This window comes from Marmota marmota, unplaced genomic scaffold, assembly GCF_001458135.2.
Source record: "Marmota marmota marmota unplaced genomic scaffold, marMar, whole genome shotgun sequence".
Taxonomy (NCBI): Eukaryota; Metazoa; Chordata; class Mammalia; order Rodentia; family Sciuridae; genus Marmota; species Marmota marmota.
In genome coordinates this window covers 10,959,237-10,985,734 of record NW_026000075.1, presented here as the reverse complement: position 1 = coordinate 10,985,734, position 26,498 = coordinate 10,959,237, and the positions used below count along the sequence as shown (strand labels likewise).

General features: G+C 38.1%; 1 protein-coding gene across 8 annotated transcripts in view; it reads right to left on the bottom strand.

Annotated features, from left to right (window-relative positions):
• Positions 1–394: 394 nt before the first annotated feature.
• Positions 395–26,498, bottom strand: part of Pld1 (phospholipase D1) — a 208,105-nt gene continuing 182,001 nt past the window's right edge. For 7 of the 8 annotated variants that reach the window (XM_015494265.2, XM_048814295.1, XM_015494268.2 and 4 more), the window contains 4 exons: positions 21,235–21,369; positions 12,770–12,923; positions 5,156–5,273; positions 395–3,275 (listed from right to left, as the gene is read on the bottom strand). In XM_015494265.2, coding sequence (XP_015349751.1) covers positions 3,051–3,275; positions 5,156–5,273; positions 12,770–12,923; positions 21,235–21,369 — 632 coding nt within the window. In that variant the 3' untranslated portion in view covers positions 395–3,050. The remainder of the gene's footprint in view (positions 3,276–5,155; positions 5,274–12,769; positions 12,924–21,234; positions 21,370–26,498) is intronic. The other variant, XM_048814297.1, reaches the window with a different exon arrangement.

Below are 26,498 nucleotides of genomic sequence, written 5' to 3'. Positions count from 1 at the left end.
CTGTTGTTGTCTAAAAGACTAATTCATTATATCATGTACCAAGTTCTTATGTAAGAAACGAACTGTCCATTTTTTGAGTAGCTACAAAGGTGCTTTGAAAATAAATATTTTGTTTTTACAATATGCTTCTCAGTTATCTAATGATCAGCTCTCCACACCCTTTGGTAATACACTATGGCCCAGAATTAAGAACAATCCACTGGAGGGTGAGTCGTAACTGGACCTTGATTGAGAATGATTGTCTGCCTTAGACTTGCCATGTGAAGGTTCCCTCCAATGATTATGCTGGGCCCATCTGAACAGCTTCAATGGGCATTACCCCTTCCCACCTTTCATTTCTTATAAAAACAGATGTTTTTCCTTCTCAAAAGCAGAAAAAAAAAAATCACAGAGATTAGCAGAGTGTCAGGTATGGCATTTATAGGCATTTCTAAAGAGTACAGTCAATTTGAAATGTTGAACAGAATCATCATAGCTTTTCAAGGCTTTAAATTATTTACACTTTAAAGTTTTTATCAGACATTGCAATGTTAAATTATCTGAACTTCTAGCAATTAGTTATGGTGTCAGAGAATGACAGGTAATTAGTTCATACAGTACATCTCATGCCCACATTCCATGTATTCTTGGTAGAATGTTGCACTATGTAAACGGCTACTGCAAAAGAGGCAATTATTGCACTGAATTTTCCATATGATCCCTCCATGGAAATCTTGTTGCCTCTTCCCAGATCTGCATCTTGGCTTTGAGTAGATGCACAGAAACCAGCAGTGATTTCTTGCCCAAGATGCAGTAATTTTCTTCATCTCATAGCTTTCTCCTTTACCTCATTTTTTTTTCAATCCACAAACATTGACTAACATCTTCTATAAGCCAGGCACTGTCCAGACTCTGGGAACACACTATGATCAACATACAGTGAAGTCCCTGCCCTGTGGAGCTTCCAATCTAGTAGGTGAAGATAAACACATGAATACGTAATGTTACAACGTTCAAAATAGCTTAAATCTATACCATCTGAAAGCTATTTATTATATATTGTTATTTTTGGGTATTGGATGAAGTGAAGAGAGGCCAAGAATAGAATGTAGTTCCACCATGTATATATTGGGTGGGTTTAAGCCAGTCCTTCATTCAGTCTGAACCTCAGTTTCCTCATCTAGAAAATAGGGAGCATTTGAATTAAATGGCTTATTAAGGAAAACGGACCTTTCAGAGCCCTTCCATTTTCTATGGTTTTATGAGAACATCTTGTACAAAATCAAGAGCCAGTTTGTTGACTGTTCTAAAGTTTAAAAAATATTTAAGATTAAATACAAGAAATTCTTAGGTATTCTACATACACTCAATACTTCGAATGCCAATCTAACTTCTTCCAGCAATATAAGATGTCTTATTTACAATGGCTATAGAATGAAGTCCTTTTACCATCTTTTGCTATGAGAAATAAGTTATTTATTCATAAAAACATTTAATTCCATTGTTGGTCACAAAATCCCACCTTACTTGGGAAATGATCTCTAGCTGTGAAATCCTATCTTGGGTGTGACCCTCTCTCTCTCCTACTAAGCTATATCACTGACTTTGTGGTCCTAGTGTAATATTTTTGACTGGAATATTAGCTCACAAAAACAGGAATTGGGTGCTTAGTTTGAAGAGCAACCCAAAGGAGGTTCTGTCCTGGCAACCCACTGATGTATGTAACGGTCGCACCTATACCATGTTCCATGGCCACAGGCCTCTTGGGAACCTACCTTAGCTCTTGGGGCTGTCAGAGTAGTTCTGCCTAGAAAAATTAGAGCTTTGGTCTACCAAAGGGTACAATGCCATCTGAAAGGGGACATGGGTTTCCAGAACAATTCACAGACTAGGACAATGTGAATTAGAAAGTATCATAACTTTTTCAGAAGACCTGGTGGAATGTTAATGTACATTTAATAATGCAAGCAACGAAGCACATATTTTATCATCAATTATTTTTTTTTCTTAAGGAAGATAGCATACTGGGAGAGTTTAATGTCAAATAAAGTTAGCTTCCTACTTATTAACTTGGTAGGAGTTATGAAGCCTGTGATTCTCTTGAAAGACAAATTGCATTCACTGGTTTAATTATGAAACAGAGAAATTCAAATTTCAATCAATCCAGTGGCTAAAGATGACAGGAAATTTTTTTACAGGACTTTAAGGGGATCTTCTTTTCTTATCTGGATCCGATTCCCGCTGACATCTTGGAGGTTCTGAAGGCTGTGTGCTCTTTTATCTGGTTGCTGTGTAATCGAATATCCTACACGTTTTCAAATTTGATCAGGTGGGTTCTATCACAAGGACACATCTTTGCGGTGTCTTTGGGAGCCAAGTTAAATCTCTCCTCCAATATTGGAATTTAATTCCTTCCTGTTGTTCTGCGATGTCGAGATATATTGTCAATGCTATCAATGACACAGGCTGCTGTGTAGACTGAAGTCTGTTCTGTCCCTACAGTGACCGAAAAGGAATAATGACTGTATCCTGGGTTGGATGCTACTACTTCAGGACCAGATGGGCAAGGGTATCCCATATAACCTCGAAGAATTTTGAAACAGCTCCCTAATACCTTCTAGCAATAAACGATATCTCAAACAGTGCTGTATAGACTACAAGATGAGGGTAGGTCCCACAGATACTGGATATATACAAAGGAAGATCAGAGAGAAAAGGGCAAATATATGGCAAACTTCATCACAGTTACAGTTATGGTTACAGGTAAATTCTTGTTAGCAAAGGAAATGGATTGGGGTATACATCATGGAATTCCCGTATGTGTTTTAAGTTGTCGAATGCATGCGAGTAGCCTCCGCTCATGAGGATGGACAGGAGGACCGACAAAGCCTTGCTGATGTTCAGTGTCCTTACATCAGTTCGATCGTGGCCCCTCACGGCCATTCCAAAGGGTCCACGTGTTGCACACAAAAGTGCATCAGGCCTGGGTGTGGCTGTGAGGTCCCCATGAAGTCACTGTATGCAGTGTGGTTTTCAGGGTGGAAGTCCTTGGCTGCAAATGAGTACATCTCTTAAGTCCACACCTCCATGGGCACTATGGCTTCTTTGGTTCCAACAGACGGCAGTAGGCTCTCTTCAGACAAGAAATAGAAGGGGAACTGCACCAAGAACCCACGGATCTTCTTCAGTTCTTCCTCAGCTCGAATGGGATCTTCCTTTGCTAATATGGGCTTGGTTATAAAGTCTCTCAGCTGAATTAAATTGTGTACTTCATCATTGGGAAGGCACCGGAACACCTGAATAAAACACAGATTGGAAACGTAATATAGTTTTCAAAGAAAGATACACATTCCAACAGGCAAATTCTTTGTTTTATAAAACACGTTTCTTTTTTTTTTTTTTGTACTGGGGCTTGAATTCAGGGGTACTCTACCATTGAGCTATATCTCCAGCCATTTCTTATTTATTTTTTAGAGACAGGGTCTCATTGCATTGCTTAGGGCCTTGCTAAATTGCTGAACTTAATGGCTTTGAACTCATAATCCGTCTGCTTCAGCCTCCCGAGCTGCGGGGATTGCAGGTGTGTACCACGGCGCCCTGCTGAAACACAAACGTTTTATGTCAAAGCACAGACTTAAGATTTGCTCTTTGCCACAGAGCAACTGCTACACTTGCTCCAATTAAGAAAGCCATAGCTAGATCCTTATCACTCATCTATACTGGTCGTTAATCACAGGATAAAGTCAAGCTAGTGGTGAGGAACTGCACTGATGTCACCCCATGTGGAGGTTAATTTTTTGGATAATAATCATCCCTGAATTTCACTGGCGGATCTGGCCTAAGAGGAAAGTTGCATTATTATATTTTCTCTAGCTTTACATTTTGAAAGATGTCCTTACCTTTACTTAATGTTATCAGTTGCTAACATGTAACACTTTGCTGACTAAAAATGAGTTTCAGACATCATAACCTCTTATTCCTGTATATTTCTTAAGCATAAGGTCATATGCCTGTGTAACCACAGTACCATTCTCACACCAAAGAAAATGAATTCCATAATGTCATTTAAGATAGGTCCATATTCAGATTTATCATAGTGTCCCCAAAAGGTCTTTCATCACTGTTTTCTCCCCAACCCAGGGGCCAAAAAAGACTGTGCCTTCCATTTGTAAAATCATATTTTAAAAGACTCCCTGCATATGACCTATTTGATCATGGTCTTGAGTCCTCAGTATAAAATAAGGATATAGATATTCATCACATTTCATGGAGAGAGATGATGTTTCCACACTGGAAGGAACTCTGAAGGTCATGAAGGAGAATATACTATACTCCTTCCCAGCTTCTCATAGATGGCTGAGGAATTTCAGCTTGAATATTTTCCATGATTGGAAGCTGGCTACTTCACAGGTCATCTGTTCCATTATCAGACAATGCTTGATTTTTTTTTGTAAAATCTTTACCATAACTGATGGATAAAATTTGCCAGGAGATGCATTTGCTATGCATCCAATGGAGCTGGGTAGAAAACACTTTTCTGAAAATTAGAGCAGTCCAACAAAAGACATCTCTTAAGTCCACACCTCCATGGGCACTATGGCTTCTTCTTCTTAAACCACAATTTAATTATTAAAAATAAAGCAAAACACAACAACACTTCATCATCAGGATGGCTACTATTTATTATGTGTAGTGTGCTAAATACATTTAAGAGAAAATTTTTTATCCACATAACTATTCTGATGAATATCCCTCCCAATTTATAGGAAGGAAAGGAAGGCCAAGAAAGCTATGTCACTCTATAGAAGTTATATCCCCAGCCCCTGGGTGAGCTGGGTTGAACCCACGTCTGACTCATTTGGGGATCCCATTTGCCCCTCTTCTCTTCACGCTCAAGGGCTGGGTAACCATGCACCAAGGATGCTCATAATGAGATTCCTGCATCAAATGAGAGGACAGGATGACACTGAAGTCGCTTCTGAACTATCATCCCTGATGCTTTTTGATCTTTGCTTTTAAACGTTCACAAAGAAGTATTTTTATAACCTGGAGGTATGTGGTTCTTTTAAAACTCATTAAGAATATTCCGTATCAATAAAATGCAGAAATAATGATGCTCTTTCTGTGATGAGAGTCAGTGGAAAAAAGGGCAGGGAGAGACTCAGGTCAAGTTTACCTTATCATAAATTGTAGCATTTCGAGCTGCCGTTGAAACCCACACCTCCTTGAAGAACTTGTCACTCACTGGATCCTGAATATCCTCGCTTGGGTCAGAAAGATAGCCAAGGACAACCCTGAAATACAAGTGCCTCCAAATTGAGTTAACTAGAATGAAGAAGTTTGTTGCCTGCATGGTAACAGATCCTCAATCGTAGGAGTCAAATTGTCTTGTGTATATTTTTGGAAATCAAAGGAAGCCATTAAAATTAAATACATATTCTGTTTATATTTACTTATCTCTTTGTCTCCTTAGTGGCAAAACAAAACAAACATAATAAAACAAAAACCTAAGTTTCTCTGATGCTTAAATGTTTGAACTGTTGAGATAGAAAGACCTCAATTTTGTTTTAAAAGCATCCTTGTCATTTGGCTTCTGGTGGCCAGAACTTTGGAAGATAGGAGTAGTGCTTAAACATGTGCCAGAAAATGTGCTAAGCCCTTTCTAAGGACTATCTCACTAAATCCTTAAGAACTCTCTGCAAAACAACTTTTATTATCTTCATTTTCGAGATAAATTCACAGAGATTAAAAAACTTGTTTCAAATCAAACAACTGTTAAGTGGTAAAGCTAGGACTTCAACCAGGGCCACAGATCCCAAACCTGTGCTCTTAACCTTGACATGTCTGCCTCCCTTCCCTAGCTCACCCTTTCTTTCTTCCTTCCTCCCTTCCCTTCCTTCAGGCCCAGGACTATGCTTAACTCTTGGGTACATAAATGAATAAGAAAAACAGAAAGTCCTTTTGGGTAGTTAAATTTGGTGGTTAAGACAAAAACTGAAGAAATAATCATCCCAAAAGGAATTAATTATAATCATCATAGATAAAGGGTATCTTTTTTAAAAAATATATATTTTTTAGCTGTTGATGGACCTTTATTTATTTACATGCAATGCTAAGGATCAAACCCATTACCTCACACATGCTAGGCAAGTACTCTACCACTGAGCCACAACCCCAGTCCACAGGTATCTTGAAGCCCATGAGATGGGTGTGGTCAGGAAGATTTGTCCTTCTCCCACCTGTTTACCTAACTCTATCTACCGTGGTTTAAGATTCAGTACAAGGTCAACTCTATACAACTTTTGAAAGCTCCTGGGTTTCCTATCTCCTAGTTAACCCTGGGAAAATTCAACATTATTCCATGATTCCCCACTGTACTTCACATATGCTTTGTATTTTTCAAAGCACCTGACATATTTTATGTACTGTCACATTTCTGGAATGCCAATTCTTTGAGAGACCATGACCTGGCTACTGTCATTTCCTCAGAGTACCTGGTATAAAATAAGTCACACACTAGATATTGTCTGAATTGATTGTGAACAGGAGACTAGAAATAGCAAGGAATCATTAAGCAAAGCAAGACTGGTTTCAGAGGTCAGATTTGAAAATTATAATAACTCTTGTTCATACATAAGACAGTTGGATTCCAAAGCACTTCTGCCTTTATCCTGTGAGGGAGATGGGCAAGGGGATTTCCATTTTGTAGAATGGAAACTAAAATTTGTGGATATACTAGTAATTGAGCTAAAATGCAAACTGAGTTCAAAGCCCTGTTGGTTCAAAGAATACCAAGAAGGCCTGTGGTGACCAGAAAGAGCAATGGGAAAATAGGCCGTAAGTGAAATGAAGACCCACTGTAGACCTCAGACAGAGAGGTAATGGGGTCAGACTCACATACTAAAATACAGCTGCTGGACTAAGAATAGACTGAAGAACAGGTGGACCAGGGTTGAAAACAGAGAGACCTGTTAGCAGCCACTACAGGAAGCTGGGTGAGGTATGACTGTGGCTCTGGCCCGGATGGTAGTGGAATGAAGAAAGAGCCAACAAGTTTTGTTGACAGCAGCTGGAGGGTGTGAGGCATCAAGAATGATTGAAAGGTTTCGGTCTCAAGCAACTAGAAAGGTATAGCTGCCATTAGCTAATATGGCGAATTCTGTGGGTGTGTATAGTTGCTGAAAGAAGACCGGGAATTCCATTCTGGACCTATTAAGGCATTTTTTTAAAAACATCCAGGTGATTCGGCTCTGTAGGCAGCTGGAAAAATGAATCTGGAGTTTGGGAGAGAAGGCTTGGCCAGAGATTTGGATCTGAGAATTGCCCTGATTTATATGCTCATCACACCATATGTTTTTTGATAGAGCTCTCTAGAGTAGTATAAACAGAGAAGAGGAGCTGGAGTACCCCAATAGGAGGGGAGGGAATCAACCTGCAATCCAGAATGATTGCAAGGCTGGGAAAAGCCAGAGGATGTGGTGTCCTATAACCACTCAGAAAAGAAGGCCAAGAAGAACTGAGTTTAATTCACACAAAAAATTGACCACTGGGTTAGATAATGCAGACATTGTGAGACTGTTATCCTTTTTGTATTTAAATAATGCAGATTTATATCATCATTTTTAATGGCTCTTGTTTCCCAGAATGTGAAATTTATGTAACCAATTATTTTATTACAGACATTTGCATGGTTTCCACTGTTTCATTATTATGAACAATGCTACAATGAACATAATTTATTCATGACATATAGTACTTTGTGAATTTTTATGACTATTTCATTAGGAGTAATACTAGAATTAAAATTCCTGGGTCAAAGAATATGCAAAATTATTCCAAAAAAGGCTGTACCAAACTACATCATCTTCACATGTATTTCTCTCCAGTCACTTCCAACATCACTGGCTTACAAAAAAACTCTAGTCAATTTTATAGGGATAAATTAAGGCAACCCGTAGGGGCTGGGGTTGTGGCTCAGTGTGTGAGGTACTGGGTTTGATTCTCATGCACCACATATAAAAATAAATAAAATAAATAAAGATCCATTGGCAACTTAAAAAAAAGTTTAAAAAAGGCAACCATTTTAGTTTTAGTCTGTGCCTTTTTTGCTATATAAAAATTCTTTAAAATAAAAGGAGTTATCATCATGGGCTCACTAGTATTCTCGAGTTATATAACCCCCAAAACCCCATTTCCACTTCAAATAATGCCTCCTTCATGGAAACAACTTTAAAAGAAAGATTTAAGAAATGATTCTTACTCATACATGCTGGCTCCTAATTGAGACCCAAAGCAAAATTTCATTGCACCAAATCTAAAGGACAGTACAGGTTGTGACAATAGCCAATTACAATACCTTTGATTTGGGACAGGTCTAAGGAGCTGAAAACTGAGCAGGGAGTATTTCTGTGATGTTGCTTTTAAATTAGAACAAGAGGGGAGACAATAAGTCTACCAGGTTTTCTTACCAGGTTAAGAACTATTACCAGGTAAGAACTTGTTTGCAGAAAAACTATTTAAAATAAGCCTGTAACAGTCACTGTTTAGCAAAAAATTACTTTTCCCTGTTGGCATTTTAATTACAAGAAGATTATGTTAAAATGCACCATAAAAATAATACCAAGTCAAGTATTCCTGGAATTCTTTTGAGGATTGAAGTTTCTAGAGAAAACGACTTTGATTTTATGTTAATATGTATAATGGCCTTATTTAGTTTTAATTGCTTATGCATCACAAGAAATAACAAGGTGGAGAAACTGCGAGTTATCTGTGTTCCTCCCTTTCCTCATGTCTATCACTTTAAATGATTCTGAGCTATACTTGTGTGGATAATAGTTTCTGTTGAATGATGGTTTTATCTGTAAAGTTTGGATAATTTTCTAGGACGTAATGAACTGTTCGGCTCACAGTTGTGACATTCAGTGCAGTACCCTGATGGTTGATTCTGTCTCTATTTAGAATTGATTTCACATTGAAATGTGTCTCTCGATTTCTATTCAAAAACAGCCCAGATGGAAAATGAATTGAAGCTGCGTTTTTTTCAAGTGAGAAAATGGCTGTGCTCTAGGCCACAATATTTATCTTTGGGAACATTTCCTAATAAAGACAGGCTAAAATTGACACAAGGTTGCTGTGGTGCTTTTTAATATAGTATCTGTGTTTGTCATTGGGAAAGTGGAAATAATTGTTCAAGAACAACTGCCTCTTTAAGACAGTGTGAAAACTGCCAAGAAAAATAAAGCGCCTAGAAATAATAAAGGATCCAAATAAAAGGAAAAAAATTGAGTGATTTACCAAAGAACAACTTCCACATAACGAAAAACCTAAAGCTTTACTGAAGAACAAAACAAATAAACAAAAATCAGAATAAATTGAAGTCCATAACTTGTTCTTCAATTGGATGACTCAATATTATAAAGATGTCAACTCTTTTTATATTGATCTATAAATCTGCTATAATCCCAATTTTTAAAAAATACTACTAAGGACTTGAAAGGACTCGAGTAAATGTTTCTGAAGTTCATGTGGGAGAATGGTATTGAAGAATAGCCAAGGGGCTGGGGTTGTGGCTCAGCGGTAGAGCGCTCACCTAGTGCTCACCCAGGCACTGGGTTCGATTCTTAGTACCGCATAAATATAAATAAATAAAATAAAGGCATTGTGTCCAACTACAACTGAAAAAAAAAAAAAAAGAATAGCCAAGAGCTGGGGGTGTAGCTCCATGGTAGAGCACATGGTAGGGCATGTGTGAAGCCCCTGGGTTTGATCCCCAGCACTGCAAATAGAAGAAGGGAGAAAGGGAGGGAGAGAAGGAGAAAGAAAATAGCTAAAATCATTCTGGAAAAGAATCCTAGTAGGAGAAAGTGGTATGGAAAGAAAGAGGATTCAAATGCATGGACACAATAATGAAAATGGTGTCACACTGGCATGCATATAAACAGCTTCTCAACATAACCAAAGATAAAGTGAATGTAAGTCAGAATATATGGCACAGGTCATTCTTGAAAGGTTAAAGGGTACTATTACACATGACACAGTTCTTGATCAGTTGGTTAGTTTGGAGGGAAAAAAGCTAAAGCCCTGAATCATTTTTTTAAAGATATTTTAGTTGTAGATGGACACAATATCTTTATTTTATTTTTATGTGGTGCTGAAGATCGAACCCAGGGCCTTGCATGTGCTGGGCAAGCGGTCTACCGCTGAGCCACAACCTCAGCCCAATATCCATTTTTTAAAATATTATAATAAACTACATGTTAAATGTTAAAGGTAAAAGTCAAATACTAGAAAAACATATAAGTAAATGTTTGGTGTTGGGCTGGGGAAACAAGTCTAAGCATAGAGAAAAAGGGGGAAAATTAGAAATACCTGATAGATTTGGTTAATAAGATTTTAGAAATTTCCCCAATATTGTGTTAAATAGGATTCAAAGGCAATTGATCAATCATATTTTCAAGATATGTGACAAAGGAATTAGCATCCTATATATTTAAAGTTCTTATAAGTCATTAAAAGAAACTTGAATATAGTGCAAAGGACATGAATAGGCTAGGCAATTCACAAAGAACAATTACCATGACTAAAACACATTATTAAAAAAATCCTAAAAAATGCAAATTAAAAGAATAAAATTCCATTTGAAATCCAACAAATTGGCAAAGATTAACTGAAATAATAGGATGCAGTAAAAATAGAATAAGCCTTTTAAAACACTGCTCATGAAATAAAAAGAAATTACAGGGCAAAGGAAGCTTCCATAGTCTAAAGAAGGTGAACACTGCAGTATCTGAAAGCATCTCCACATTTTTATATCAGCAAACAATCAGTGCATATGAATATAGAAACATCACATGGTACCCCCTAAATATGTATAATATTATGTGTCAATTAAAAAATAAATTTAAAACCTTGTTAGCCCTGGGCAGTGGCATTAAAAGCAAATTTAATTTTCTTTTTTTTTAATAATATTTATTTTTCAGTTTTCGGTGGACACAGCATCTTTATTTATTTGTATGTGGTGCTGAGGATCGAACCCAGCACCGTGCACATGCCAGGCTAGCGCATTACCGCTTGAGCCACATCCCCAGCCCACAAATTCAATTTTCTTATTGGTTTTCTGCATTTGCCAAATTTCTACAATAAAAATGTGTTGTAGATCAGAATTCCTTATAAATTTTATAATATAGAATCAGTATATATTATAAAAATTTTAAAGAATCCTAGCACTTTATAACTTAAGTTTTCATGGGACTGAAAAAAAAATAGGATGTACATTTTCAGCTTAAAAAAGGCAATATTTGTTTCCTTATCCATTTTGCAGTAGGCAAAAATCAGTGGGCTGATTAGCAGGGTATTAATTTTAAATTCTCTCCTGCTAAACAAAACAAATGAAGATTAGCATTTCATTGAAATGTCAATGGTTTGGAAAAAAATCGTATCTGTAAAACCATTCCTCACAAAGGCAATAAATACAGCAATAAAATTTGTTAAAAGGTATTGTCAGTCAGATTTTCAGGTATGGTTTTACTGAGCTTCTGGAGTGTCTCTGGAATCCACATGCTTAAATCTGCTTGCTGCCAGTAGGCCCTGGCATACTCCTTTAGCAATTTTTACTGGATCTTCATATTACTGAACTATTTTCATTTTTTAAAATGAACTGACTTTTTAACAACTTACACAGGCACAAGATGGTTTGACCTGGCCTGGCCCTAAATCAATGACATATTAAAATGCTAGTATGTTCTGTTGCATTTATTACTCTGAGAAAACAGAGTCTGGACTGGGAGGAATTAGGGAAATGGCCATCTCATTTGCAAGGAGTGACATCCTCATTATGGCCTCTCTGCAAGTGAGTTTCCAAGATGTATCATTAACATGAGAAGGATTAAAACATGGAGCTGCAGCGTAATGCCCTTCCCCATAAAGCACAACCCCTAACTATGTCAGGGACACTTCCTGCATCTCACTGTAGATGCCCTATTGAAATGGTAACATGACAAGGATAGTTCTATAAACATACATCTGTGGACGCCCTGAAGAGGCCTGGAGTGGGAGAGGGTCAAAGTGTCCCACAGACAGCAGGGAGAGGGGTGTGTTTGCAAGGGTCTCATTTGCTCTTTGGTTGTGAGATGAGAAACCACTGGACAGTAGTGAGCAGAGGAGTGACGCGATCTAGAAGGTGCTGTGGAGAATAGATCACCAGAGCTGATGGCAGTTAGAACCCAGCCCTCCAGATTTCTCAACAGGGTCACACAGCCCTTGCTTCCTAGCCCAGGGTTCTCTCCGCTTGACCACAGATTTCTTTGAAACTCACATCTTCTTGTCAAAGACCAGGCAGCTTCCATATCTGAAGTCATTATAAACCTGAGAATTGCTGTTTCCACATTTAAATCTGACACCAGTGATCACTGGCATACTCCTTTAGTAGTTTTTCCTATACCCTTGCATGACTGAACTATTTTGATTTTTTAAAAATGAACTGACTTTTAAAAACTTAAATAGGCACAAGATGATTTGGAATGGCCTTTCCCCAAATCAATTCATATATTTAAAATGCTAATATGTTCTATGAAATATACAAATAATAAATACCATTGAAGTCAGAAACATCCGTGGACTGTGTCAAGTTGTTTTGCCTACTGGTGTACGCGTCCTGTATTCTGGGAGGCACTGTTTTAAACAAAGGAGAACCAGGCATGACCTGTGTGCTATGGTCAAGGGGTCAGCCTGGGCCCAGTGCCTGTGGCTGAGAGCCTACGTAAGAGAGTGAACGCGGCTGTGGAGAACCCACCTGAAGCACTGGAGCCGAAGTCCTTGGGCGAACCGGCCAGCTTGGTACTCCTTTCCGTCCATTACCGAAGGGACCGTCTCTGTGTCCTGCACAATGACAGCCATTTCACTGTCACGCTTCCCCAGCATGCTTCTGTCGTTTATGTTGGCGGAGCCTAGAGGAGACACACTGAAACTGAGCAACCTCCTGTGGTGGGCCCTGCTGGCTGCCTCCCCACTCAAATTTTTCCTGGCTAATAAAACCCAAATTTTGTATTTTAGGGCCCTAAATCACAGGGAAATCTCATTCAGTCTAATCAGTCATGGTAATTTCATTATTTCTGCCAGTGACTGGTTACAAATCGGAACCTTGGCGTGGTTCTAGCCAATGCAATATGGAGAGAAGTCTTCCAAGGGCTTCCAACAAGGTCTTTTTCCTTAGTCAGAAAGAACAGAAGAAATGGATGCTGTCTTTTCCAGGCTTTAGGTATTTGACTTGAAAGGCTGGGTGAGGACATGACCCTGGGAACTGCTGCAGCCACTGACAACCACAAGTGGACAGACAGACACACTGAGGATGGAGAGCAGAAAGACTCTGGATCTTTAGGTCACTGGGCTAGCCAAAGCTAGAACTTTCTAACCTTCTGTTCTTTGAAGTAATACATTTTCCTTACTGTTCCACACACTGCTAGTTTTCTACCTCTGTCTCAAAGGATTGCAATTGATACAATCATGAATCACTTCAAGAAAACAGGGCATGCCCATCAGTTCAGCACAGAGGATGGCGTGACTTGCAGAGTTAATCAGAGTCTGGTTAAGGTTGTGGCTCAGCAGTAGAGCGCTCGTCTAGCATGCGTGAGGCACTGGGCTCAATCCTCAGCACCACATAAAAATAAATAAAATGAAGGTATTGGAGAATAGTGAAAAATACATACATTAAAAAAAAAGAAAAAAGAATCAGAGTCTGAAGACTTTGACTCAGTCACCTAACGAGGAATGTGAAAGCCCTGGAGCCACCTCCATAATCACCAGAGCCTAATCTCAGAGCCAGGTTGTCACTGGTGGCTTTGGACTTTCCACTCTTGCCTCACTCCTGTGGCATGCTGACATCCTCCCTATCAACTTCCCTCCATTCTATTTTTAAATCCTGAGGAGCTGAGAATGTTGACTTTCAAATGTGAAGGGCAAATCTTTTCATATTCGTTCAACCTGAGCTTTCCACAGTCCTCCGATGTGCATTCAGAAACCCCAGCACGTTTTCTGCATTCGTCGCTGCAGATTCACGCTTTGGAATCCTTGATGTGTCCTACCAGCTACACAGGGGCCCCAATTTTTTTTTTTCTCTTTGTTCCTCTTGTCCTGGCTGCAGCACTCTATGGCTTCTGCAGACATGGAGCAGAAGGGTCGGGCTAAACAGGTGCACTGGCTGCCCCCTTGTGACTGGAACACCAGAGCAGTAAGGTGACAGTTGCCCTGCCTCCAGTCCCACTGGTGGGACTGTGCATCAGAGAAAGCTGCCCTTTCCTCAAGAGGCTTAACCATCACACGCCAGAGTAGCATCACATAATCAATATATAAATCTACATTGACTGTGGATATGAATGGTACGCCATGGGGGCCCTGGGTCAAAGAAATAAGCACCCCATACAAATGGGGGTTCTGTTGGAGTGCCGTAAAGTGGGAACCTTTGAAACATTTTGATGTGTAAGCAACACATTTTGCTTTATACACACACTTACATTTTCCTTAAGCTGTAAAATCAGCAGGCATATCTTCAGGCTTGACAGTCAGCCAGCATTAATTGGGCAAGTCATTTAATCTTTCTCAGCTTAAATTTGATCTTTCATAAATTGAGATAATATCGACCTTGTAGGGTTGTGGTGGGAATTAAGTAAGACCACGTGAAAGCACCTGCTGATTCATGAGCTGCTCTATGAATGTTAATTATTATTGGCATTATTATCAGATACTTGTTAACCCTAGAATATCAGCACCACAGCACGTTGCTGTGGGAAGGCAGAATTTGCTAGAATGAGCATTGGTATCAAAGAAGCCTCCTCTCTGGCTTATTCACACCCACCCCTGGTGTATGTTACCAAGGACACTAAGAATAAAGTTCTAGTGGTGTTGTTGCTTCAGGATTTCATTATTCCCTGCCCTGGGCAGAGGCCGCTCTTGGGCTGGGGCTGATGGTGAGACATTGCTACTCTGTTCCCTGTCAGGAAAACTGGGATGGGAGCCAGCTTGGAAAATCTCCTCCATACCATGTATGTATCTGTACTTGCACACACATGCACACACACACACACACACACAGTAACACCAGTCCCTAACCACCTCCTATCACAGTGGCCCCCACTGTGATAGGGGTAGGAATGCATTCCTGGCATTCTGAGCTGGAATTCTTTGAGACAGGGTTTGGTCTTGTATTTCAAGGGCTGATCTGCAGTGACTCTGAACACTGACTCTCAGCTATATTAGGTAAGTGATAGGGCTACTATTTAACAGTAGTATGAAGAAAAAGATTGAAAAAAAAATTAGATGAACTTAATAAATGTGATATTGATAGATGTAAATGCTACCTCTAGTCTGCAGTAAAATCTTTCTGGATGCTGAAAATCAAATTCAAAACAGGAAAGAGAGTACTCAGGCATGTTCTCATTTCCATAAAACATATGAGGAAAAAGACAGAACAAGGGACCAGAAGGATGCGTAAAGTGGGTCTCTTTTGAGGAAGAGAAAGGGACATTTCAGGGGACTTTTGATCTCTTACTCTACCCATACTCTCAGATTTGAATTGTTCACAACAAATATGCTTTGCATTCCTGTATTACTATTTTTTTTTTGAGAAGGGTTTCACTATGTTGCCAAGGTTGGCCTTGAACTTGTGATCTCCTGCCTTAGTTTCCTAAGTTGCTGGGATCACAGGTATACCCAGCTCACATATTACTTTTTATTTAATACAATTTTTTTTAGTTGTAGTTGGACACGATACTTTTGTTTATTTATTTTTATGTGGTGCTGAGGCTCGAACCCAGTGCCTCACACGTGCTAGGCGAGTGCTCTACTGCTGAGCCACAACCCCAGTCCACGTTTTACTTTTTATGATAACTGCAATCCCTTGTTCTTATTAGAATGTTGCCTCAATCATTTAAAACCACTTCGCTTTTAGGAAATGATATTTTCTAAGGCTGCTATTAGGAAACTTCAAAAAAAATTGAAAAGACAACAAAATAAAAAGAAATATATGAAAACATATATGTGTGCCTTAAGCAACAATAAGATAAACATCACTGAATTCATCACCAGGCTGAGAACGTTTCGGTATCCCAGAAGCCCTCACGCACCTTCCTGCGCACATCCTTCTCTCTCCAACAGGGAGATGATGTTGAACTTTGTGTTCATCACTCTCTGCATGTTTTCCTAAATGAAAAAATGCTTCACTTTTGACACAGAAGTGTCACATCATAAATTTATATAAATGGAATCATACAGCAAATAATCTTTTGAAATTTACTTTTCATTCAATGTTATATCTTTGAGATTCATCTGTGCATAATGGTGATGCATGTTCTCAAATGAACACATCAGGGATTTATTTATTCATTCTACTATTGATGGATGATTGGGTGTTTCCAGAATTTTGCTGTGATGCACAATTCTGCTCTACATAGTTGCATATTTGCTTCTCAGTATACACATGTGAGAGTTTATCTGGGTTCTGTATGCAGGAGTAGATTGCTAAGCTGCAGAGTAACTTAACTAGGTAATGCCAGAATATTTTCCAAAGTGGTTTCCAATTTGTGGTCTCTAAAGCAGAGGATAGGACCCACTATTACTCCAAAGCCTTGCCAATACTCAAATTGTCCAAATTTATAAGTTTTGCTAGTCTGGTATTTTTAAAAAGTATTTATCTTATTATTATATTGATGAGCATGAACATCATTTCATGTTTATGGGCCTTAGGTATGTTCTTTCCAGTGAGGCTCCAATATAATTCCCCTGCCCATTTTTTTTTTTTGAATTTTGTCTTTTCTTGATTTAGAGGAGTTCTTTATGTGTAAAAATCTCCTTTCAATTTGTGGTTTATCTTTACATTTTCTCTTAATGAATAAAATTCTGAATTTTGATACAGTTGTATTTACTGCTCTTTTCCTTCATGATTTGTGCTTTCTATTGTGTATTATTTAAGAAATTATTAATCCTTCTGTAGTAGGCAGGATAACAGCCCCCCCAAAAAGTCCATGTCCTAATCCCAGAAACCTGTGAGTGTTATGTCACATGGCAAAGTGGAATCAGGCTCATATAAAGTTCAGGTTGCTAATCAGCTAGCTTTAAAGTAGGGTGATGGGCCTGTATTATTCAGGTGGGCCAATACAATCACAAGTGTCCTTAAAAGTCACGAGGAGTCACAGGAAGATGTGATTACAGAGGAATGGGTTGAGCCTTCCTAGAATCCTTAGAGATAGAAACCTGCTAGTTTTAAAGATGGAGGAAGTGGGCCAGGAGCCAAGGAATGTGGGCAGCCCCTAGAAGCTAGAAAAGGGAAGGAAATGGATTTTTCCCGAGAGGCTCCAGAAAGGTGTGCAACAGTCCTGCTGACACCCTGGATTGAGACCCATGTTGGACTTCTAATTCACAGAAGTGTCACATCATAAATTGGTGTGGTTTTAAGCCACTAAGAGCATGGTCATTGGTTAGAGCAGTAATAGAAAACTGCTAAAGTTTGGATCTGGAATCCCCCAAAGGCTTGTGCACTGAAGGCTTGGTGCCCAATACAGCAGTGTTCAGCAGTAAGGCATTTGGGAAGTGATTGGATCATAGGGACTTTGATGTCATCAGTGGATTCCTCTGTTGATGGGTTCATAATTGTATGGACAATTGGAAGGCGGTGGAAACTGTAGGAGAATCAATTGGAGGAAGGTCACTAGAGGCATGCCTTGGAGGATATATCTTATCCCTGGATGCTCGCTCTCTGTCTCCTTCTCTCTGCCTCCTTCCCCATCCTTCTTGGCCACCATGATGAGAGCAGCTTTGTTCTACCACACCCTCCCACCTGACATAACACCTCACTGACAGGCTCAGAAACAATGGAGATAAGTGACCAAGGAATAGAACTGCTGAAACCATGATCCAAAATAAATCTTTCCTGTTTTAAGTTGTTTTCCTCAATTGTTTTGTCATAGTGACAGAAAGCTAACTACTCACTAACACACCAACTCTACTGTTTTAGTTTATTTGTTTTAAAAGAAAACTTTTACTATTGAGCCCAAATGGGCTACCCTCCACCTAATTGTGTTCCCTGTGCCTCCAGATCCAAAGTACTCAGCTCTGACTACTGACATGCACTTAGGAAGCTTTTTCGACATATTGATGCCAAAATAAAAAAATGAAACCTCCAATAACTAGAGTCCCAAACCAGGCCAACAGATGAAAATGACGAGAAGTAGAAACCAGGTATTGGTCTTCTGCTCTATCCCCATGTATATCAATCATCCATGGTTTCTTTTTTGATGCCTTTTAAAGTACTCTGAAGAATGAGTAAACCTACTCCTAAATGATACATATATCTGAAAGTTTCCCAGGTGATTCTAATATAGCTAGGGTTGAGACCATAGGAATAGATATTTTAAAATAAGTATAAACCCTCTTCATTGGGGCAGGCCTTCCACAAAGCCATACTCAAGCCTGTCCTTTGAATGCTGTTGCTCATGATCTCTGCATAGTTTTTGCACCCCCCCACCCCACATTGTTGATTGCCTCTGACCTTCCCGCTACTGTCTAGCAATATCCATCCCAATGTTTGTGGCGTCAATTGGAAAGAATAGCTGCTCTCCTCTCAGCCAGGAGCTGTGTGAAGGCAGCGGCCCTATTTTATTCACGTTTGACATCTCCCCACTGTGCTTGGCAGTGGACTAGTGAATATCAAAACAATTTCACTTAGTCAACAGAACAGACTTAAATTCGACTTGAAGGATAGCCTTGTTTTGTTTAGGAGAGCAAAATAAATGTTTGGTTTAGTGCTAAAAATTATGGTGTGTGAGAAAAATGGATTTGAGCACAAATTGCATGTCCAGAAGGGCCACTCAGGGCAACTGGTAATCAAAGCTATATATAAAAGAGATCTTCAATACGAGAAAACAAATGTTTCATTTAAGGAAAAAAAAAATGAAGATAAACAAATTAGTCAATTGTTTTAGGTCAGCCATTCAATAATTCTGGCATAAGCTTGCCACGTTAGAAAAATTGATCACAAGTTCCTTTAACCTCCTTTAAGCTTTTAAATGAATGCTTAACATCTATAAAATGTTCTCAACCTAGCTTCAACTGTTTTCTGTGAATTTCATTTTACTCATTCATTTTTGCAGTGCTGGCGATGGAACCCAGAACCTGCACATGCTACAGGGGCTACATTTCCCCAGCCCCTTGTCTGAGAATTTTAAATATTTTTTCTCTTTGTTATGGACTTCAACAGGGGTTATGTGTTAGGAAGCAATAAACCTACTCGTTCTTAAGATTTCCACTGAGATAAAAGGAACCATTGGACTTTTCTTGGGGAGAAATGTATTATTTTTAAAGCATAATGCTCTTAGGGAAAGGAAGAAAGAAATCCAACTCTCAAGGACTACCAAGCAGTCCTCTTCACAGGCCCACAGCCACATCCTCAGTTTCAAGACAGCAGATAAGAATTCTGTGCAAAACGGATCAATTATTGCCAGCCTAAATAAACTTTAACCCCCAAGAGTTCAGAAATCTTTCTAGAAGGAAAATAAATCAATTAAAAAAAAACTCAACAAACCAATTTAACCGTTAGCTCTATGACTGAACAATACCTTGCATTTACATTTTACGTAAAGCAGGCTAAAAGTCAAAATGACATCTCAAAGGAAAATATTTACATCTGTCAATTTTTACTTTAGAGTTCTAAAATCTTGCTAAAACGATAACTGAATTTTACTTGGCCTTGTTTGTTTACTTTTCCATTTTAGTAAACATTAGCATTTTCTGCTTCCTACTGTAGTTACCATATTTAACATAAAAATATTCTGATGTTGGCTTTTGAAGAACGAAGGCAGATTAGCTTGGGGGAAATAAAATAAACCTTGTGTACTGGAGGACAAAGGGGAGTGAATAAACCCCTAAAGAGCTCCATTCCTATATAGCAATAGATGAACAAGATTATTTTAAGTGCCCTGTATGAATATTAGGAGAATCGCTCTCTCCATTCTCAATCCCCCCCCCCCCCAGCTTCTTTCATGCACACAGACAGGCGCGGGGACACACACACACACACACACACACACACACACACACACACGGTGATCTATAAATCTTCTGGTTTTAGAACTATTCTTCCTTTCTTTTCAAATCACTCCAGATAAGACAGCCTCATTACTCCTAGATATGAGATTTTTTTTTTCTTTTCTCAGTGGAGGATAGAGATGGAAAAGGCGTATTAGCTGCCAAAAAATTTCAAAACACTTCATTGACGTTTAGTTTCTTAAAGAATAGGGAATTATCTTATTATAGCTGAGAAATTACATTTTATTTAAAACAGATGAGCAGAATTCCCAATAGTGGGAACTGTCACATCTCCCAGTAACACGCCTTCGACCCCCTCAGCTCATTCATCCTGCTGATTATTAATTCTGTTTCTCATCCTGGCCTTCCAGGGTTCAGGTACCATAATATACAAAGGCAAAACCATTCAATGATGGTCAAATGAAGCTTTCAGTGTATATAAAAGAATGAAGCCAAACATCCACCTCTCTGGCCAAGTAGTAGATCTAATGTGGGTAGAATGGACAACCAGGAACTCTCTCCTGAATCTGTCAGTGTGGACAGGTCTTTAGAGAAACCCACCGTGAATTCTTGAAAGGAAAAATCAGTGGTCCTTAGTGTAGAGTTCAACATATCAAGAGCATGCAGTCTTGTCCCCGACCCTGCACATTAACAAAACTGGTCTGCTCTATATCCTGATTGATGACACCCCAAAAACAGGCATTAGGAAAAATAAGAAGCATATAGGCAGTAATATTTTAATACTGTTCTGACTTGGACTTTTATGTAACTTCAGGTCTGTGATACTGATTAGGTGAATATGGTGGAAACACATACAAATTACCATGAGGTATTCTTATAACCACTTTCCCTCCACATTTCTGCCTCTCCAATTCCAGAAATCAAGGGACTTGGATTCAAAATAAAAATAAGGAAATAACAAAGAATTAATGAGATCAGACAGATTATTGACTTTTGGATTAAAACACTGCTTTTGAATACTGTAAGTTGTACACATCCATTTCATTACTCTGGGTTTCTGAACTTTAAAGACAGACCAAAAGGACATAGAGAAAATGATTGCTTCAGAAGTATTTTAGATGTTACATTACTGTCTTTCAATTGCAAAGGAAGTGTGGGAGTAATAACACTGAGGCATGGGATAAGTCAGCTGGCAGGGAACACAATCACAGACCTCATACTTACCAATAATAACAGTGTTATCATCAGCAATTAACAACTTGCTGTGGACATAGATAAGCTCAGTGACCAGGTTTCCTTCAAGCTCTGCATGTGTTCTAAGACCACAGAATGAAATATAATTTATCCACTGATTACCAACTGGAAATTAAGAAAGAAATTATTAAAATTAATATGACCATGCTCTAAAAAGGCACATTAAATTTTACTGTTTTTCAAAATAAAATATATAATCTAAACATGTTGTTTAGAATGTACTGTATTGTGTGTGTGTGCGCGTGCGTGCATGTGTGTGTGCATGTGTGTGTGTGTGTGTGTGTGTAAATACAACCTCAGAATTCACCCAGGGTCTACTTTCTCTATCTGGGGAGTTTTTATAGTGTTCCTCTGGATGGCTATACATTTTAAAAAATTATATCAAAGTGTTTTCTGTCTTGCCCTTGCTGAGGCAATCCAAAACTATGTTCAAAGATATATCATTTCACTGTAATGATTTGGTGAGTAATTGCTGAAAAGTGATGGTTAAAGTTGAGGCAGAACCGATAATCCGAGATTCAGTGTGACATTTGCTTCTTTTTTGGTTGACACCTGCTGCAATTCAATCAGAGGCAAGGTATGTGCCCAAACATACATTTGTAGCATGTTCCATCTTAAGCAGCTGTTATATTTTACTGACTTGGAGCAAATAAAAATGTTGGCAATTTAAATACCCTCCCCCTTTTCGATCATTCAACTCAGGAACTGAAAGAATCTTTATTACAAGAAATGTAGGGGGATTTTCTTTAGAGCAAGCAGTACTAGGCTTGTACTTGGAAATTCTGCCCTCTCATCTCATTATGTGAGGGTCATTCATGTAATAAGAAGGAATGCATTCCATATCAAGCCAACCCATAATCACTACCCCAGGATGAATGCTAGTCACAAGTTTTTATGGTCCCTATTCCACATAGCAGTTGTCCGGTACAAGCAAAGTCTTATCAAGTCTGATAATAAGAATAAATGGCCTAGAACCAAATTGTCATGAATTCCAATAGAGTGTATAAGTCTTTTTTCTTTAAAAGACTCTTGAAACATACTAATAGAACCAGTAGTCTTTCATATTTCATTTACTGAAGTTTCCATTTATAACTGAGGTTTTCCATTTTACTATTGATGCTATTCAATGTTTGCATAAAGTTTAGATACCTTAGGAAAAAATCCAGTCACACGATACATACTGAGCTTTCTTCCCTGACAGCTAACTCTTCCCTCATGCACGAGTGATCATACACAGCTGTGTTTGGCAAGAGCTGATGTGGTGGCATCACATGTAGGGGAGGCATTTCCAAAAAGTTCAATGTGAATGAGATCTTTGTAAATCAATTTCTTTCTCTGTGTGTCAGTGTCACATTGGAAAGATGCTTCGTCTGAAGCATCACCTCCTCTCCGCAGTCTCCTCTTTTCTAGGAGGGAAGAGCATTTCCTCTTTGAAGCCTCTCATGCCCATAAAATTCCTGGAAAATGTTTCTACTATAATATGTAGTTTTTAAAAATATTTGTATATTCTTCTATTTCTCTTTTAACAGTATGGGAACTAGTCTGACACATCTTGGTATGCTCATCCGTGCTAAGAAAAGTGGAATAAATGAGTGCAAGGGTCAATAGGTGAAATATTCAAGTGGCAGATAATATTTCAGCTTTGGAGTTTTCTGAATCATCTACAGCTGGCTTTTAACCTAAAATCTAAAATGTTAATGCACAAACCAACTTTTTAATGGAATCATTGAACAAATACTTTGCTAAAATAAGTATTTTTGTAGTGATTCCCCACTTTTAAAAATCACAGTGAACAACACAGGAGGCCAGTAGTTTTTGGTGTGCATAAGAACCACCCTTGTGGGACTTATTAAAAGCAGATTCCTGTGACACTGTCCCAAATTTTGATTCAGCAAAAATCATCAGTAAAACACTATCTTTGAACAACACCGCTACTGAGTTTTGGCATTTATAGATTTAAGATTAATAGTGCACATTAAGAAAATAATAGATCATGACCAAGTGTGATATGTTCCAGAGACACAAGTCTGCTCAATGTGAGCAAATGCACTAAAACAAGATATCTTCCTTTGACCAATCTAGGGGGAAGATCACATAATCATCTCAACAGATGCAAAAACCCTTTTGAGACAATCTAGCATCCATTCCTCATAAAAACAGTGAAGTAAAAAAAAAAGATGCATACATATCTATATGCTTTTAAATGTATAAAACATATAATAGATGTATATGTGTGTTATATATAATCAATACAATTTAATTTTGTCTTGGAAGCATCAGTTAATGTAGCTAGTCAAGAGAAATCATATAAGAAATAAACTAATTACTCATTTGCAGATACGATCATAGTATACCCAGAGAACCAATGATAAAATGATCTTAAACCATGAAATGATTAATTATGGTAACAGGATATAAATTGACATGTAGAAACCAGCAGCTTTCATACATACAAATGATAACCATTTAGAGACTCACAAACAGAACTTCATTTATATAGGTTCCTACAAAGATAAAGTACTTAAAGATAAACTTAACAGGATATGTGCAAAAATTTAGGGAGAAAAATTTTAAAGACTCTCAAGACAGAAGAGTAGACAAATGCAAAGCTACCCCTTGTTCTGGGATAGAACTATTCAACACTGAAAGATGTTGACTTTTCCCGGGTTCATTTATATATTTAAGGTAATCTCAATAAAAATACCAACATTTTTAATGGAGTTAGACAATATGATATCATAGTTCATGAGGAAAAATATATATGCAAGAATAATTTGGAAATTTTAAAAGAAAAGCTATGAGGAGACATTAGCTCTATCAGATATGAAAACATGCTATAAAGTCTGTATAATTCAATAGTGCAGAACTGGTACATAAATAGATAAGCCAGTGGATGAACTAGAAAGTCCAAAAATAGACCAAAGAGTAGGTGGAAATTTTGTGTATGATGAAAGCAGAATCTCAAGAGACCAGGACAGGACATTCAAGTAAGAGGTGCCAATGCAATGGAACAGCCACTTGAAAAAGGTAAAACTCCAAGAATTCCATTAAGAATAAATTCCAAATGCGCTGATTCATAGTGGGATAGGGAGAGGAAGTATGGGAAGAACAGACAAACTCTACATAGGGCAGAGGGGTTGGAGGGGAAGGGAGGGGGGCATGGGGTTAAAAATGATGGTGAAACGTGATGATCATTATTATTATCCAAAGTACATGTATGAAGACACGAATTGGTGTGAATATACTTTGTACACAACTAGAGATATGAAAAATTGTGCTCTATATGTGTAATAAGAATTGTAATGCATTCTGCTGTCATATATAAATAAACAAAAGAATAAAATTTCAAATGGATCAGAAATGTAAATGTAATCATATGAAATCAGACAAATATTAGAAGAAAACAAGAGTGAATTCCTTTACAACCCAAGTGAAGGGAAGGCTTTTTACTATCCAGTGGCAGTAAAAGATTGATGATTGATAATGTTAACTGGATTACATGCGAATATATTTGCATGACAGAAAACACCACAGGCAAAAATCATGGGCAAAATGCAAACATGAGAGAAAGTATTTGCAAAAAAATTATATATATACATATATATACACACATATACGTATATATATATAATATATATATATATATATATATATATATATATATATACACACACACACACACATATCAGATAAAGTGCTAAGAGTTCTTAAGTTGTAAGTTCTTTATAACATATGAAAGACTTGAATTGAAGGGGAAGAAAACCAAAATCTTGATAGAAAGATGGGCAAGAGATATAAACAAGCAATTCACACAGACAAAAAAATACATGTGAAAAGATATTCACCCTTAGTCAAAATAATAGAAATGCAAATTAAAACTACACTGAGAAACCATTTCTTATGAGATTGGCAAAAATGAATGAATGAATGAATGAATAAATGGATGGATAAATGAATGAAGTGGAAGAACATATTCTGTTGGGGAGATTGGGCTGGAACAGGCTCTGTCATATATTGGCGATAGGAACGCTAATTCCTAGAGGGTCACCTGGAGATATCTGACAAAGCTACTTAGTAATTCCACTCTAGAAATTTACCCTAAAGATATACCTACAACAAATAAGAAAACATATGCACAAAGTTATTCATTGTCCAGTCTTGACTACTGAAAGCACACAATTTGTTTGTAATTGAGAAATATAGAAAACATTCTAAATGCCCATATATAGTGGAGATATGGCGAAAACCATGGCAAATCCACACTTGGGAGACTCTGCAAAAGTGAAAAGGAATGAAGATCTCCGTGAATTGACATTAAAGTGACTCCAAAATCATTTTGCCCCTCCCCCCAACTAAAAAGACTGAAGGACCATTTCAGAGTAAGGGAAAATAAGGGTCAAGGGTAACCAAGCGCTACACATGATTGTGAGCAGAATACGCCCCCAGTAAACAAAACCTTTCTTCCTCTTCTGCTTGAAGAAGATTAGTGGGACAGTTGGCAAAATTTTGGTAAGGGCTATAGGCTAGGTCATAGTATTACATCAATGTTAGTTTCATTTATTTCAGTAATTGAACTATAGCTGCTTAGGAAAGTGTCCTTGTTTTCTCAGAAACAGTATTTAGGGGAAAAGGAACATCCTTGCTACAACTTATTCCAAAATGGTGCAGAGTAAAGAAGCAAACAAAATCCTATTAAAATATAGATCTACTGGGAGAAAGCAATAAAGCAAAGGGGTGATAAGCTAACGTTTGGGAAATGAGGATGAAGCATATGAGAGTCCTGAAAACGCTTCTACAAGTCCAAAATTATTTCAAAATTACTTTTTTTATATTAGGTAATACTTATTAGCTGTTATCAACCTGAAGGTCTAAGACATGTCATACTGTGTGGCTTTCTGAAGCAAAAGGGATGCACCATCCTACAGGAAGCCTACGGAGCATCAGTAAAGTACCAGAGACCACCCTGCCTATAGCCCAGGCCTACCTCCCACTCACCTTCACCTACACAATAACTCTGATGCAATGATAAAACCTTCATTTCTTTGTGAAAAATGACCTTCAAAAGAAAGCTAATGGTACCAGCCACAAGATCTAAAAGAAAGATAATGGTTGCTAGCCAGAAAGTGGACCATTTTGGTCTCTCCAATGCAAGAGGGGGCACCCATCAATAGCATGAAAGAATTCACTGTGTGCTCTCTGTGGACAGAAGAAAAAAGAAAATTGAGAACCAGTAC